Genomic DNA, 17,200 nt, shown 5'->3' with positions numbered 1-17,200 from the left:
ATGGTCTTCCACTTACTGCCCCCTAACACAACATCAGGGAACTGAAGTTGGGAATTCAGCAGCATGGCACAAAATACACATCAGCACTATTACAACTGCAGGAAAAAAAACAAACATTACACTAAATCTCAGAAAGCAAGTACACAAATTAAGTCTCTGCTTACCATCTTGCTTGGAAAAGTAGGCTTCAGGGGAAGGGCGCAATCGATATGTGGAGCTTGTTCAAGGAGCAACGATTGAGTGTCCTTGATAAGTATGTACCTGTCAGGCAGGGATGAAAGGGTTGTGTGAGGGAGCCGTGGTTTAATAAGAAATTGGAATCCCTTGTTAAAGGGAAGAGGGAGGCCGATGTAAAGATGAGGCGTGAAGGTTCAATTGGGGCGATTGAGAGTTAAGGTAGCCAGGAAGGATCTACAGAGAGAGCGAAGAGCAGCGAGGGGACATGAGAAGTCCTTGGTTGGTAGGATTAGGGAAAACCCAAAGGCTTTCTATAGGTATGTCAGGAATAAAAGAATGACTAGGGTAGGAATAGGTCCTGTCAAGGATAGTAGTGGGATGTTGTGTGTGGAGGCTGAAGAGATTGGAGAGACACTGAATGAATACTTTTCATCAGTATTCACTCAGGAACAGGACATTGTTGCCAATGTGAATATTGAGTCACAATTAATTAGAATGGATGGCTTTGAGGTATGTAGGGAAGAGGTGTTGGAAATTCTGGGAAGGGTGAAAATAGATAAGTCCCCTGGGCCTGATGGCATTTATCCTAGGATTCTCTGGGAAGCAAGGGAAGAGATTGCAGAGCCATTGGCCTTGATTTTTATGTCCTCGTTGTCTATAGGAATAGTGCCAGAAGACTGGAGGATAGCAAATGTAGTTCCCTTGTTCAAGGAGGAGAGTAGGGATAACCCTAGTAACTATAGGCCAGTGAGTCTCACTTCTGCTGTGGGCAAAGTCTTAGAGAGAATTGTAAGGGATAGGATTTATGAACATCTGGATAGGAATAATGTGATCAAGGATAGTCAGCATGGTTTTGTGAAGGGCAAGTCGTGCCTCACAAACCTTATTGAATTCTGAGAAGGTGACTAAGGAGGTGGACAAGGGTAAAGCCGTAGATGTCGCGGATATGGATTTTAGTAAGGCATTTGATAAGATTCCCCATGGTAGGCTACTGCAAAAAATACGGAGGTATGGCATTGAGGGTGCGTTGGAGGTTTGGATTAGGAATTGGCTGGCTGGAAGACGACAGAGGGTAAAGGTTCACCTTGGAGTGCAGTTACTAGCGGTGTTCCGCAAGAATCTGTTTTGGGACCATTGCTGTTTGTCATTTTTATAAATGACCTGGAGGAGGGGCTAGAAGGTTGGGTGAGCAAGTTTGCGGATGATATCAAAGTCGGTGGAGTTGTTGACAGTGAGGAAGGATGTGGCAGGTTACAGCAGGACATAGATAAGCTGCAGAGCTGGGCAGAAAGGTAGCAAATGGAGTTCAACATAGGTAAGTGTGAAGTGATTCACTTTGGTAAGAGTAACAAGAAGATGGGGTACTGGGCTAATGGTCGGATACTTGGTAGTGTGGATGAACAGAGGGATCTTGGTGTCCATGTACACAGATCTCTGAAAGTTGTCACCCAGGTAAATAGTGCTGTGAAGAAGGCATATGGCGTACTGGCTTTTATTGGTAGAGGAATTGAGTTTCGGAGTCCTGAGGTCATGTTGCAGTTGTATAAGATTCTGGTGCGGCCACATCTGGAGTATTGTGTGCAGTTTTGGTTGCCGTACCATAGGAAGGATGTGGAGGCACTGGAACAGGTGCAGAGGAGGTTTACCAGGATTTTGCCTGGTATGGTAGGAAGATCGTATGAGGAAAGGCTGAGGCACTTGGGACTGTTTTCATTGGAGAAAAGAAGGTTTAGGGGTGACTTGATAGAGGTGTACAAGATGATTAGGGGTTTAAATAAGGTTGACCATGAGAACCTTCTTCTATGTATGGAGTCAGCCATTACGAGGGGGCATAGCTTTAAATTAAGGGGTGGTAGGTATAGGACAGATGTTAAGGGTAGATTCTTTACTCAGCGAGTCGTGAGTGCATGGAATGCCCTGTCAGTAGCAGTGGTGGACTCTCCGTCTTTATGGATATTTAAACGGGCATTGGATTGGCATATGGAGGATAGTGGGCTAGTGTAGGTTAGGTGGGCTTGGATCGGTACAACTTCAAGGGCCAAAGGGCCTGTACTGCGCTGTATTTTTCTATGTTCTATCTTATCAGACAGGAGCGCCCTTAACATAATTCTGGACATTCAAGGCTCTTGTGTAGAACAGAAATTCACAGAAGTCTGACATCTACATGCCCAAAATACTCTTACCAATTCCTACTGATGCACCATAGGAAACATCCTATCTGGATGTATCACAGCTTGGTGTGGCAACTGCTGTTCTCAAGACCCCCAAGAAATTGCAGGTTTGTCAATGCAGCCCAGTGCAGTCTTACTTCTATTGACTTGGTCTATACTTCCTGCTGCCTCAGGAAAGCAGCTAACAGAGTATCAAAGGCCGCTTCCATCCTGGTTTATATGCTGTTCCATCCTCTTCCATAAGGCAGAAGATCCACAGGTTGAAAGCATGTACCAATAGATTCAAAAACAGCTTCTTCCCCACTGTTGTTAGACTTAGAAACCAAGCTCTCATATTAGACTGGACCTTTCACTGCACCTTCTCTGTAGCTGTAATTCTAAATTCTGCATTCTATTCTATTACCTTGAAGTATTTACGCAAGGTGCAGGTTGTCTGGATAGAATGCAAAACAATACTTTTCACGTCATCTCGGTTACATGACAATAATAAATCAAATCAAAAGGGGAAAGTGCTACCACTGGGTCAACATTAACATTATAGGAAAAGACTTGGTCACAACAAACATTCATTCAAAACAGATAAGCTTAGGGAGAATTCCACATGGGTAAAAATCCCCTTTTCCCAGGATTTTCTTAAATGATCAGCCCTTTTGGAAACTGCTTCAATGAATGGTATACTCAAGTGCCAAATGCTAAACTGTGATTTTCAACAAAAAGTCAGTTATTCCCCATTGACATTATGGAATGAGTGCATCAAGTACCATGGCCCACCAAATCATAGACAAGGACAGATTTTCCATTAATCCACTCTCAGACAGGAAAGCAGCGGCATAGTTATGACTGAATTTGGGGAGAAATGGAGCCGCTATTCCAAATGACTGCGGCTGAATGAGATAGATTGTTGTAATAGGTCTGAACTTAGCAATGCTAAACCCAAAAAAGAGTTACTGATACTATGTATGATGACAATTATGAAAGCTACAAAGTGGAAACCAAGTAACCAGCGTTACATTATCACAGATGCAGTACATTTCTAAGATTTTAATTTGCCACACAATGTCTAGTCCCGGAGGTAGAGACCATCCTTTTTGCCCAACAAGCCGGTTCCCATAAGAGTACACATCAGGTTTTTGAATATGGCTACTAACTATTAAAGATGGCTTCTGTCAGAACCTGGAAACAGATGCAGGGCGACTGAACCTCCCTGCTGCCCAGGAAACACCGTGAGACACACTGGCCTGGTTCGAAATCTATCCAAAGCACTTCCAATCTGAGTCAGGAGAGTCATCCAAACACTCATTTGCCACAGAGAACTTTATTGGAGAAGACTGGTCAAGAGTGTACCACAAAGCTCAGTGCTAACCCCAACACTATCACCATCTACACACATAACCAGTCGACAACTAGGCCTCAAGTTCACCCATATTGTTGGAATGTCTTGCATCACCTGGACCAGGTCCTTAACAAAGGTGTTACAAAAATTTGCAAACTACTGCAGCATATCCAATGTTTGCCAAATCCACACATTGACATGGAAGGTCATAAACTGAAGCACCATCCCAACCCCACATACTACCATATTTAGGAATGACAGGAGACAGAACATCTGAAACAAACAGCAGCAAAAGATCAGGAAACAAAACCCGAACCAACCTATTAACCAAACTTAATGAATCTGCATGGGATACTGCTGCCAGAACATTCTGGACCTTGGCATCTGCCGGTCATATTCCACAAGAGATTACTGTACACATATCTACCCAAGGACATCACATATGCATCTTGTTAACATTTAGGTAAATGGAACAATGCACATTATAACTGGAACGTTTCACTCAACTCTTCTCTCCTTGGAAACATCACTCCTCAACAACTGAAGGTGGCCCACAAACTGGTTGAAACCATCAATGCTGCACCTCACTTACTCACTTCATGACTTGTTCAATCCACTTACTGCCTACCTTCTGTCACTACACCCTACATAGGGAGCAACTTCCCTGAGCAAGATTGGCCCGATGAATGCGTATTGATCGAAGAACAGCAAACATGACAAGTCACTAAGAAGTTATCAGTCACAAACTCCATCTGCTGAGCTTTGAACTACCACAGTAAAATTCTTGTGAAACTGTTTCAAGACTAACGAGAGTCCCTGCTCAGCTAATCTCTACCATTGGGACCCCAGTACAAACCCCTTAATGCTGTTGAGGAGGCACACACAAAATGTTGCATATTACTGAGGAGTGCAGCATCTACTGTCTAAAATCACCTTAAAAACAGATGGGACACTGCTGCTTGGCGACATGGATTTACATTCGCTAAATAAAATGTGATCCATTACGGTAGACAGGGCCCCCATTGAAATGCACTTTATTTAAAGGTAACATCTGAAGTTTCATCCATGTGTAGTTGTTTACCCAAAGTTTCCATCAAATTTTGTAAACAAATACATGGTATCACTTACAAAAATAAGAACTTATCGCTTTAGTCACTGGGCCTCTATGAGGGTTCTTACAGAGAGAAGTGGTTTCAAAATTCACATCACCTTGTCAACCAGAGGGATTATCTGATACTGGAGGAGCCCTTTACACTAGGTACGACGTCAACATTCAAGCAAAATCCAACTCCAAATGAAATAACATGCACTTCTCAACTTTAAAAGAGATACATTTGGTCAAAAGCAAACTTGCACACCTCTGACAAAAATCAGTAGCTAGGTACTTACAGCTTAACCAATACAGTCACTAGCAAAACAACGACCGTTCCCATGCCCTTTCCTGCAGAAAACCACCTGAAGTGAATGGGCCTGGTAATGAATTTTCTGAACAAATTTCCAAAGATATTGAATCCTTCAAACTCAAAATAAATGGAACATACTTTGATTCCAAACATTACTCTAGAATTCTGCTGGTTTAACTGATAGTAGCAATTAGTTAAAGGTATATCTAAAAACTGCAAACCCAAGTTGTTTTACACCATTGCATCTCACCTCTGTCTTATAGAATGTTTCGATATTACACGGAGGATGACTTAGAGGTCAACTGGTCTTCAGAGACTTTTGTTTCATGACATCTTTATATCAAAAGAAACTTAAACTACAGTGATCTTCAAGAAGACCTCAAACCATGGCACTATTCCCATTAGACAGAGAATGCAATTAGAAGTCAAAAATACATACAATGCATTAATGAATCCTTATATGGTGAGTTATCAATCTAAACTAGGATAAGAGAACTCCTTGTGAAGGAGGAATGTAAACAAACTCAGATAGCTATTTACAAAAACAGAATACCCTGGCACATTAAAGAGGTGAGAGGAGAGAAATTTTAAAAATACAAGAGGGGCAATTTTTTTTTTACAAACACAGAGCATGGTTTGCATGTGGAATGAACTTCCTGAGGAAGTGGTGGATATGGGTACAATTGCAACACACAACATAGAACATTATAGCGTGGTACAGGTCCTTCGGCCCTCGATGTTGCACCGACCTGTGAAACCAAGCTGAAGCCCATCTAACCTATATGGATCATAGTGGAACAGTATATGTTTATCCAATGACCATTTAAATGCCCTTAAAGTTGGCGAGTCCCCTCAGTTTCCAAGAAGGAAAGTCCCAGCCTATCCTTACAACTCAAACTCTCCAGTTCTAACCAACATCCTTATACATTTTTTTTCTATACCCTGCCTCTTTTGACATCATCCTTCCTATAGCAGGGTGACCAGAATTATACACGGTTTTCTAAAGGTGGCCTCAATTATGTCTTGTACAATCACCAAATGATGTCCCAACTCCTAGGCCACTTCTTCACCACCCTGTCTGTCTATCTACAATGCTACTTTCAAGGAACCATGAACCTGGGTCCCTCTGTTTAACAATACTCCCCAGGTCCTTTCATTAATTGTGTAAGTTCTTCCCTTACCAAAATGCAACACCTGATATTTATCTAAATTGAACTCTGCCACTTCTCGGCCCACTGGCCCACCTGGTCAAGATCTCACTGTATTCTTAAATAACTTTCTTCACAGTCCACTAGGCCACCAAAAACATTTAAAAGATATTTGGCCAAGTACATGAATAGGGAAATTTTACAGAGATATGGACCAGGAGCAGGCAGGTGGGACAAGTTTAGTTTGGGATTACGTTCGGCATGGACTGATTGGACCGAAGGGCCTGTTTCCGTGCTGTATGACACTATGAAGGTTACTTGGATTCCTTTGTCATGAATGGGACACAGACTAGAATGACAAATCTCACGCAGCAACAGCAACTCTAACTCCAGCATGTGTGCATTTCCCACATGAACATTTTGGGATATGTTTGGACTTTTTAGCTATTCCATGCATTCAGTTAATATATGCACAATACACTCTGTTTATAACAGTGAAAGAGGAGGAAACGCACTAACAAAATACTCAAACTCTCCTTACTCAGTGCACTGGATTGCTCCTATCAATAATTAGACAGGGAAATTCTCTGAAAAGGAAAAACACTCCATCCTTGACATTTTGAAAAACCTTTGAACTTAAATGACACTGCCCTTAAAATCAAGATAACAATATGTTGACTTTCTGCTTTTAATCCAAATAATTGACCATTGCCAACATTCCAAAAAAATGCTGAATATCACATTTTTAAACAAATTCACAAAATTCTCATGAACTAAATGCATTTAGTTATTTATATTGCTGTAGAGGAGGAGCATTTCAGTCAAAATGGGACGGCACGGTGGCTCAGTGGTGAGCACTGCAGCCTCAGTGCCAGGAACCCGGGGTCAATTCCACCTTGGGCCACTGTGTGGAGTTTGCACATTCTCCCAGTGTCTGCATGGGTTTCCTCCTACAATCCAAAGGTGTGCAGGTCAGGTGAATGGGCCATGCTAAATTGCCCATAGCGTTGGTGCATTAGTCAGGGGTAAATATAGGGTAGGGAAATGGGTCAGGGTGGGTTACATTTCAGAGGGTCAGTGTGGACGCTGGATCAAATGGTTTCCACAGTGTAGGGAATCTAGTCTAATCTAAAACAAAAAAAATCCAGAAAAGTACTTTTTCTCTCAAGCATAAGAAAATTAAACAATCTCTAACCATAATGGAAGACAAAGTGGGGCTGGTTTTGGGAGGGGGTGGGGCTTCTCAGCATGGCAATATGTCACTACTGGAGTGCTGCAGGCATCGGGGCCAGAATGGGCCACAATTGCTGATAATGACTTGGAGAACACGAGTGAAGGTGTACTATAGCAGACATACAAAACAAAAAAAAGGTGGGAAGGCAAGGGGCAACGAGTCTGTGGGAAGATGTCGGTAGATTAAATAAGTGAACAAAAACTTGGCAGAATGGAGTCCCATGTTGGAAAATGCGAGGTTCTGCACTTTGGCAGGAAATATGGGGGAGCTGAATATTATTTTAACAAAGGAGAGAAACCTGCAGAAGGATTTGATGTCCCTGAGCATGCATCACAAAAAGCATTATCCAAGTTCAGCAGGTAATATAGAGGAGTCAAATAGAACATGTTGCCTTTTATTTCAAAAGGGAATGGAGTATAAAAAAGTAGGGAGGTTTTCCTCAAACTACAACAGCTGGAATATTCCAAACAGTTTTGGGCACCTTTCCTGAGCAAAGATATATTGACATTAGTGGTTATATAGAGAATGTTCGTGAGGGTGATCCCAATACGGAGGGATTATTTTACGATGAGAGGTTGAGCGTGTTGGACCTGTACTCACTGGAGTTTAGAAGAAACAAGGCAAATTTAAATGAAAAAAAGTCAGATTTTTATTGGGCTTTACAAGGTAAATGTTGAGAAGCTGTTTCCCTTTTTAGGAGTGTCTAGGACCAAAGGGCTATTTAAGACAGATGAGGAGGAATTTCTAAGGGTAAAAAGCCTGTGAAATTCTTTATAACAGCATGGGCTGTATAGCCCACTGTAAAGTATATTCAAGATGGAGACAGATTTTTAAATGAGTAAGAAAAATCAAGGGTTATCGTGATAAGGCAGGAAAAAGGATTATCAAATCAGCTATGACTTTGTTGAAGGGCAGATGAGACTTGATGGACCAAATAGCCTACACTGCATCTATATCTAATGACCTTATGATGGCATACATCTACTCACCTTGTTCAGCTTTCCCAATGACGAGATAAGGTCTGCCCACTCACTGGAGGACTCAAAGTTCTTCAAAGCTTTATCAATTGTGGCAGAGTAGCTTCTGTACCGATAATCATTGATGAGATTTAACTCTTCTTGCTCCATCTCTCTTACTCATAGCAGCATCCACAGTCTTCAAGAACAAGAGGTGGGGAGGTTCATCAGAAGGCATTTGCAAAATAAAAAAAAGTGAGCATATAAATGTAAAGCAGCTATTAATTTCAAAGTACATTTACTTCAAGAGACACCAGTCACACGCCTTAGGAAAACAATGTAAATAAAACACAATTAGTTCCAACATTTTAAAGAATCGATACTGTGCTGGGTGGAACTGCAGTCAATGCAAAGCAGACTTGAAAAAAAAGCAAAAATTCACTTACACTCTGGCGTGATAAAAATACGTTGCAGGAGAATATACACGTTTATCAAACCATGTCAAATAACAAATGCAAATGTGACTCTTATTTAAATCAAAGCAACTCAAGTTTTAGGAAAAATGCATACGAATCTGAAGTTTATTTGAAGACCGGTTGCCACGGTAATTTGTTAATCTACTTTTAGATATGAAGCTGCACGTTCCCCTCCACGCCACACAATCGGGTCTCAGAACTCCAAAGGCGTTCCTGCACAGTGTCGCCCGGTCAAAATCCTGGAAATCCCTTCTTGACAGCACTGTGGATGGGCCTACACAATAACTGCAGTGATTCGAGAAGGTAACTCACCCACCACCCCATGGGGGGGCGCGGGGGGGAAGAGAGGAGAGGGAGACGAAGGATGTGCAATAACCACTGACCTATCCAGTATTCTTGTCCAAAAAAAACTCTTTCCTTCTGAAGGCATGACTCATATACGGATCTACAATTACAAAAGTTCCATTCTCGATGGGCGAGTCTCACCCGTGTCAGCAGGTGTTTAGGTTGTTTGGAAGAACCACAGCAGAACGCAAGCTGTGCTAATATTCACCTTTCCAGGCAGGCAGATATAGGATATTCCAACTAGTCCCTCTGACCTGGAAATGATTGTGTGACTGGCGGCATTATTTGCATTACAAAATTACTTGTATTTTAACTGTTCGCTTCATATTCTGCCAATTGATGTTTTGAAACTCTGAAGTCCTTGCTGTTACTAAATCAAATTGAAACACTTTAGCTAACACACACACTTTTCAAACAGTAATCACCCGCTTCCAAATAAAAACTGCATCCGCTGCTGCTACATCCAACCCATTCAGTATAGATCAGAAATCAGACCGGAGAGATCTGCACGGCTTCGTATAACACTCCACAAAAACACTTAACCAGCCGTTCTACGGGCTGTGGAAGAAATTTCTATAGAGCATTCCGTAGAAATGCGAGACAAGTTACTTTCTCTCAGGTAGAAAGGCAATACTTGAACAGCCATCGAAATTACGATAAAAGCAAACTTGTGCTGATACTGAATATCTTAAGAAACCTAAAGAGCTGGAGAAAGTCATCAAATCGGGCAACACCTTTGGAGAGAGAAAACAGTTAACGTTGAGTTCGAATGGTCTCCTAACACTACAGACTGGTTTAGAACCTGTGCAGGGTGTTTTGCTTTACAGAGTCAATCAATCATATACAACAAAGCGAACCTCCTGAGGTGGCGGACAGTTCTGGCGTCAACACAAAACTCATGAATAAATGTCGGTTTGTACATTGGAGACTTACAGTGCACAGGGAGCGCCATGCACCATTATTTCAACTGATAATTCAGCCAACTCCCAGCATTACTCGGAGTCTTGAGGTTCAGGTGAGTTGAATGTACTGTTACTTTGGACTGAAAATCTAAGCAGCCATTGATTTGTGCAACATAACCCTGGGCAGACTGTTCTGGAATGCATTGCTTTTATTTGGAGGAGGATGTAGGATTTCTTAAAAAAAACACACGTGAAAAATTTACATCTTAAAATACTCAGGCACCTTAAGTGAATGAAAGACTGAACATAGGCAAATACTTGATCTTTGTCACAAGTATTTCAAAAAGGTCCATCAACTTATTGCATTGTTACATCAATTTGAAAAGTGCTGCATTGAGATTTCAGAAAAACTGTGACCTGACTGACACATTAGAAATCATTAAGTAGCATCTCAAAAGGTTGGGGGGGGGGGGGGGGGGGGGGGAAGAGAAAGTGGTGGAGAAATACTTCCTTTTGTTCATGCAGGTGATGAGGACATTGCTGGGTAGGCCACTTGGCCACCCCATAGGGCAATCATGGGTCACCCACAATCGCTGTTGATCTAGAACCACAGTGTCCAGACCAGATAAGGATGACGGTTTCCTTCTCTCAAATAAAAAAGGACATTAATAAACCAACTGGGTTTTTCCAACAATCGAAATTGATTCATGGTCATTATTGGACTCTTCATTCCAGATTTTTAAAAGAAATTCAAACTCCGCAACATGCTATAATGGGATTCAAACCTGGGTCCCCAGAACAACATTTAGAAACAAATCGAGGGGACAAGGGTCACATTCCATCTGTAATCTGAACTGAAAAGGCAAGTACCAATCAACACAGGACACACTGCACAAACCTTCTGCTCATAACTGCAAACATACTTTTCTAGTGCCTGTACATCTCCCTTATCCTTCAATAGCATCCACATCAACTGGTTTGCTTCCACACCCTGTCATATAAACAAATAAAAACTATATCACTATGTTTAAAAATAATCAAGCCAATCTTTTTGATACGATTATTCCAGAATGTTGCAGGATTAGTTTTGCCCAACAACGACACTTGGAACCATTCAATGACATTTTTCTGAATCAATGGTACGCATTGTCCAGAACATCCAGTCAGTCAGTGGCAAAAATGCCATTTCAACTGCCCACTTACAGTAACAGCAAAGACCAGAAAGTGCAGTATCGAGATGGCAAATGGTGACTGCAATTTTGCTCCCACTCTGTCATGAACATCAGACAGGCCCTTGACAGTCTCTCTTCAGTCCAGTGCATTTACACCAGTTTCCAATTAGAGCTATCACCTTTAACCAGTGCTCAAGACATGACAGATTCCCAAGAAAATTTCATCAGGGCAGCAAGTAAAATCAAAGAAAGGATAATACAGGAAAACTGCAATGATATGGAAACAGCATTAAACCTGTCAAAGGGAATATTCAGCTCAGTTGTAAGCACAATTAATAGGAAGAATATGGGCCAGGTACTGGCAGGGGGTCTAGATTGCATTTGGATATCTGGTCGGCATGGACGAGTTGGACTGAAGGGACTGAAGATGCTGTACATCTCTATGACTCGATAACATTTGGAAGCGAATGGACTTGTTATTGAGAGGCAGCATGGGTTTGTGCAGGGAAGGTCATGTCTCACTAACTTGATTGAGTTTTATTTTCGAGGTGACAAGAATGATTGATGAGGGAAAGGCAGTGGATGTTGTCTGTGTGTACTTTAAGGCATTTGATAAGGTACTTCATGGCAGGAGGGTACAGAAGGTACAGTCTCATGGGATCTGGGGTGAGCTGGCTAGATGGATACAAAACTGGCTTACTCATAGGAGTCAGAGAGAAGCTGTGAATGGGCACTTTTTGGAATGGAAATCAATAACTAATGGGTGGTGTTCTGCAGGGATCGGTGCTGGCACCTTTGATAATATCCCAGAAGATCTGGAGGGAAATGGAGGTGGCCTGATTACTAGGTTTGTGGATGACACCAAAATTAAAAGGAGTTACAGCTAATGATGAGAATTGTCAAAGCAGGATAGAGATAAAATTGCAGATTTGGGCTGAGAAATGGCAAATGGAGTTTAATTCAGACAAATGCAAAGTGATGCATTTTGGAAGATCAAATTCAGGTGCAAATTACACAATAAATGGCAGAACCCTTAGGAGCATTTACATAGAGGGATCTGGGCATACAGGTCCACAGATTCCTGAAGGTGCCAACACAAATGGATACGGTGGTCAAGGCGGCATGCAGCACACTTGCCTTCATCAGCCAGAACACTGAACATAAAAGTTGGCAAATGCAACTGTACAAAAAGAAAACTTTAATTCGGCCACATTTGGAAATCTGCGTGCAGTTCTGGTTGCCAAAAGGACGTGGATACTTGGGAAAAGATGCAGGGAAGGTTTGCCAGGATGCTGCCTGGTCTGGAGGGTTTTAGTTAAATTTATTATCGTCACATGTACCCAAGTAGTGAAATATTTGTTTTGTATGCAGTATATGCAGATCATAACATACAAAGATCATAGAGTGATCGAACAGAGCAAGAATACAAAGTTACAGCTACAGAGAAGGTGCACAAAAAGCAAGATTGACATTCTGAGGAGGGGATGGAATGTTGTCACTGGGAAGTCAGAGGCTGAGGGGCTACCTGATAGAGGTCTTCAGAATTAAGTGAAGCATAGATTGGGAGGTTAGCCAGAAGCTTTTTCCTCAGGGTAGAAAAGGTCAACTATAAGAGGGTAAAGGTTCAAGGTGAGATAGAGGGTCAGAGTTTGGGAGAAGTGCAGGGAAAATTTTTCATGCAGAGAATGGTGGGTGGCTGAACGCACTGCCAGTGGATGTGATGAAAGTAGACACATTAGCAACATGTAAAGGTGTATCTTGGTAGACACATAAGAGGTGAACAGAGGGATAGAAATCATGTTTAGGCAATAAGTAGCTGTCAAAATAAGGACTAGGAATTGGCGTAGGCTTAGTAAGCCGAAGGGCCTGTCCTTGTGCTGTATTGTTCTTGGTCCAAGAAAGCTTAAAATCAGTACGCCAACTAGTTCCTTGCTTTATGGGTACAGTCACCATGTTTAAAAGAAACTTGGATAAGTACATGAAAAAGAAATGCTTGGAGGGATATGGACCAAGTACAGGCAAGTGGGACTTGAACAGTGAAGGATTATGGTCAGGATGGACTGAAGGATCTGTTTCGATGTTGTATAACTCTATAGTCAATCAATGTGAACCCTCTAATTTAAGGCTACATATGTTCAGAAAGACCAAACTGGGGAAAAAGTAGCACATCCTATTCAATGAACAATGTTCAAATTTAATTGAGATTAAGGTTTTTTTATTTAAAAAAAGTAACTTTGATTAAAACCTTCTAGCTTTTACATATGCGCAAAAGAAGAACATGAGCTACATCACCACCAGTTGATGGAAGGTTTATGGTATTAGGTTTGAATGGGAGGTGTGTGTTAGTTATTTTGAAATTTGTTACAAACATTGATCCATTGTCTAGTGGAAATTTAAATGTTGTGGTGTATCGGAAATTAATGCTGTCCTTGTGTGTTATAGCTTTAAATCTAATGAAAAATGGATAATAGAAGAAATTAAGTAATTTAAATTTTGCTCTGTGCAAAACTAATTCACATTTTGTTTGTATTCATAAAGAGAGAGAGTTTGCTACTACACAATTGAATAAAAAAAAATTAGTGAGGATGTAAAAGGAGCCTCTGAAAATGTTAAAAGCAATCCTCATGCCAATCTCAAGCACCCTCAGTAAAGTGAATTGTATTCAGCCTTCAACACAGCACGACCTTGCCATTCACACTACAAAGATCAATGTGTTCCTCAGCCTAGACTATGCTTAACTAACTTCCTTCAATCATTGAAAAAGATCGCCTCCTACTATTCTACTCCCTCAAATCACCTCCCTACTCCAGACAAGGCATGTTCCCCTCCCCAACAATGCTGATGTCACACTTTCAGCTGGACAGATTCTAAAAGGTGATCCATGTAAAGGGTTTAGCATCGTCAGGTGCACTATGGTGTTGGAGAGTCACGAGATATCAAACGCAGAAAATGATCCTTCAGCCCATCAAATCTGCACCAGTCAAAAAGTAGTGCCTATTGTAATGCCTTTCTCCAGCAATTGGCTCATTGCTTTGCAGGCCTTAGCATTGCAAGTGCACATCTAAATATTTCTGAAGTATTATGAAGGTTTCGGTCTCTACCCAGCTTTACAGCTAGTCAGTTCTAGACTCTCAACCACCGAGTGAAAATGGTTTTCTTCATTGTACTTTGCTCAAAACTGCAGAATTCCATGTAAGACTTTGTTAACTCATTTTTTAGATTAAAATCAGCCTAAACAATATGGCACAGACAACAGCACACAGGGGGCTAACACCTTCAACATATTCTCTGGGCTGACACCAATTGGTAAAGTTAACATTGGTAATGTAACTTTTAAGAATATGTTTTGCGATTTACATATGAAAGAAATGAAACTAACTTCATTGTAACAGATGAGAGACTTAAATAATCAAGGTATTTTTCAACGTATAATTTCAGTGACATCACACTGTTAACTTTTGCTATAAATTCTGTGTTTTACAATTGTGTACTCCACAACCATCTGATGAAGGAGCGGTGCTTCGAAAGCTAGTGTGCTTCCAATTAAACCTGTTGGATTATAACCTGGTGTTGTGTGATTTTTAGCTTTTGTATATCCCTTCTCAGTCTGCTCTGCTCCAAGGGAAACAAGCCCAATCGGTTTTCATAACTGAAACTCTACAAGCCACACAATATCCTGGTCAATCTCCTCTGCACCCTCCCTAATGTAATCACATCCTTCTGATAATGTGGATTGTAGAACTGCGCACAGTACTCCAGCTGTTGCCTAATTAGCATTTTCAAATAACAAGAGTTCCAGCATAACCTTCCTGCTCTTAAACTCTATTCCTTTGCTAACAAAGGTGATGCTCAATATGCCTTCTTAACACCTTATCTACTGGTCCTACTACCTTAAGTGATTGGTAGCCATGTCCATAAATGGTCCCCCTCATCTTGGTGTTCCCCAGGATTGTACCGATCATCATGTATTCCTTTCCCGTGTTTGTCCTCCCAAGTGCATCACCTCACTTAGCAGATTGAATTCCATTTCTACTGATTAGCCCATCTAACCTGTAATCCAAGCCTGTCCACATCATTATTTCCCACCCCACAAATTTTTGTATCCTTTGCAAACTTAAGTGATCAATCCTCCTACATAGAAGTGGAAATCCTTCTTATAAGCCACAAACAGCAAGGTCCCCACTCTGATCCCTGTGGGACCCCATTGGATACAGGCTTCCTTCCACAAAAATTTCCTTCAACCATGACCGCCCCTTAAAACCAAAAGTATCAACTGAATTATCAACATGATTAGATACTTCAACTAATCTATTTTGATTTGCACTCCTCAGTGCACTTTAGAGAGGCTAGGAAAAGTAAATCCAAATAAAAACTGAAGTAAATGGTGTGAAAAACAACCAACCAGAGTATTCATGAATATGGTAACTGGATCCCACAGCAATAGGAAACCATGCAGCCACATGCCACATTCACCCATGACTGGCACCTACATCCTAAATGGGACTGACATTTAAACAGATTTACCAACTCAAGACTGTGCATCCATTATTTGCTGTAGGCCACCAACAGAACTGTACTCCAAACAATCTGCAATCTCATTGCTCATAGGCTTTTGCCAGAAACGTCGATTTTCCTGCTCCTCAGATGCTGCCTGACCCGCTGTGCTTTTCCAGCACCACTCCAATCTAGACTCTGATCTCCAGCATCTGCAGTCCTGGTTTTTACTTACCATATCATCATGCCAGGGGATCAATTCTGGTTCAAATAAGAGTGCAGGAGGGCAATCCATGAGCAACACAAACGTTGGCTGAAGGTACAAAACAGGACTACTTGTATAGGCAGGCACACAAGTGATTCCACAGCCAACAATCCAATCTAAGCTCTTCAGTCCTGCCACATCCAGTTATGAATCACAGTGGACAATTGAACAACTCACTGGAAATGGGGCTTCCTCATTGGCATTAATTGTGTTGGAAATGCTTCAGCCTTGTCCACAATCTTCACTTTAAAACGCTGAGTGAATAACCCTGCTCCACCTCCTCCTGACTTTCCAGCATCACAAATGCCAGTCTGCAGCCAAATTCAATTCACTCCATGTGACATCAAAAAACTGACCGAAGGCAGAGACAATGCAAAAAGGTCATGTGTCTTGAAAATATTCTGGCTGTGGTATTAAACATTTGGTGTCCTCCTAAACAAGCCACCCCTACCTCAAGCAATCCACGGCTGTTACAATACTGGCACCCACCCAGTAACGTGGACAATTGCCCAGTTATATCCTGCCCTCAAAAACATATAGGAAAAATTCAACATAGCTCATTACCACCCCATATGACTACTCCTGATCAATGAGATGGAAGGGGTCACTGGCAGTGCAGTCAAGTAGCATCTGCAGAGCAGTAACCTGCTCATTGACATCAAAGAGCTCTAGTAAAATTGTGTGGAAATTGGGGGGCAAAAAAAAAGAAAAATCAATCATTGTTTGGAATCATAGCTGGCACATAGGAAGATAGTTGTGGTCGTTGAAGGTCAGTCATCTCCACTCGAGGATATCTCTACAGGAATTCCTCAGGGTAGTGTCCTCAGCTCAACTAGCTTCAACTGCTTTAAAATGTCTTCCCTTTAATCACAAGATCAACAATGGAGAAGTTTGCTGTGACTGCGTTCATGATGTAGAGTTGCCGGTGTTGAATCGAGGTGGACAGGGTCAGAAGTCACACAACACCAAGTTATAGTCCAATAGATTTATTTCATTTCAAATAAACCTGGTGGTGTTGTGTGACTTCTGACCTTGCATAATGTTCAGCATCATTCTGGACTTGTAGGACCACGTAATAGTCCACATCCAAATACAGCGAGACCTAGAGAAAATCCAGGGTTTGG

General features: G+C 41.5%; 1 protein-coding gene across 5 annotated transcripts in view; it reads right to left on the bottom strand.

Moving 5' to 3' along the window:
* The window catches only part of dop1b (DOP1 leucine zipper like protein B), a 143,056-nt gene that overhangs the window by 110,867 nt on the left and 14,989 nt on the right, over window positions 1–17,200 (bottom strand). For 2 of the 5 annotated variants that reach the window (XM_060833767.1, XM_060833771.1), the window contains exon 2: window positions 8,456–8,621. In XM_060833767.1, coding sequence (XP_060689750.1) covers window positions 8,456–8,593 — 138 coding nt within the window. In that variant the 5' untranslated portion in view covers window positions 8,594–8,621. Of the gene's footprint in view, window positions 1–8,455; window positions 8,622–9,281; window positions 9,300–9,384; window positions 9,431–9,668; window positions 9,688–17,200 lie in introns of those variants that run through there. The other 3 variants (XM_060833769.1, XM_060833768.1, XM_060833770.1) reach the window with 3 other exon arrangements.

Source organism: Hemiscyllium ocellatum, chromosome 12 (assembly GCF_020745735.1).
Source record: "Hemiscyllium ocellatum isolate sHemOce1 chromosome 12, sHemOce1.pat.X.cur, whole genome shotgun sequence".
Lineage (NCBI taxonomy): Eukaryota > Metazoa > Chordata > Chondrichthyes > Orectolobiformes > Hemiscylliidae > Hemiscyllium > Hemiscyllium ocellatum.
This window is presented reverse-complemented; position numbering and strand designations above follow the sequence as displayed.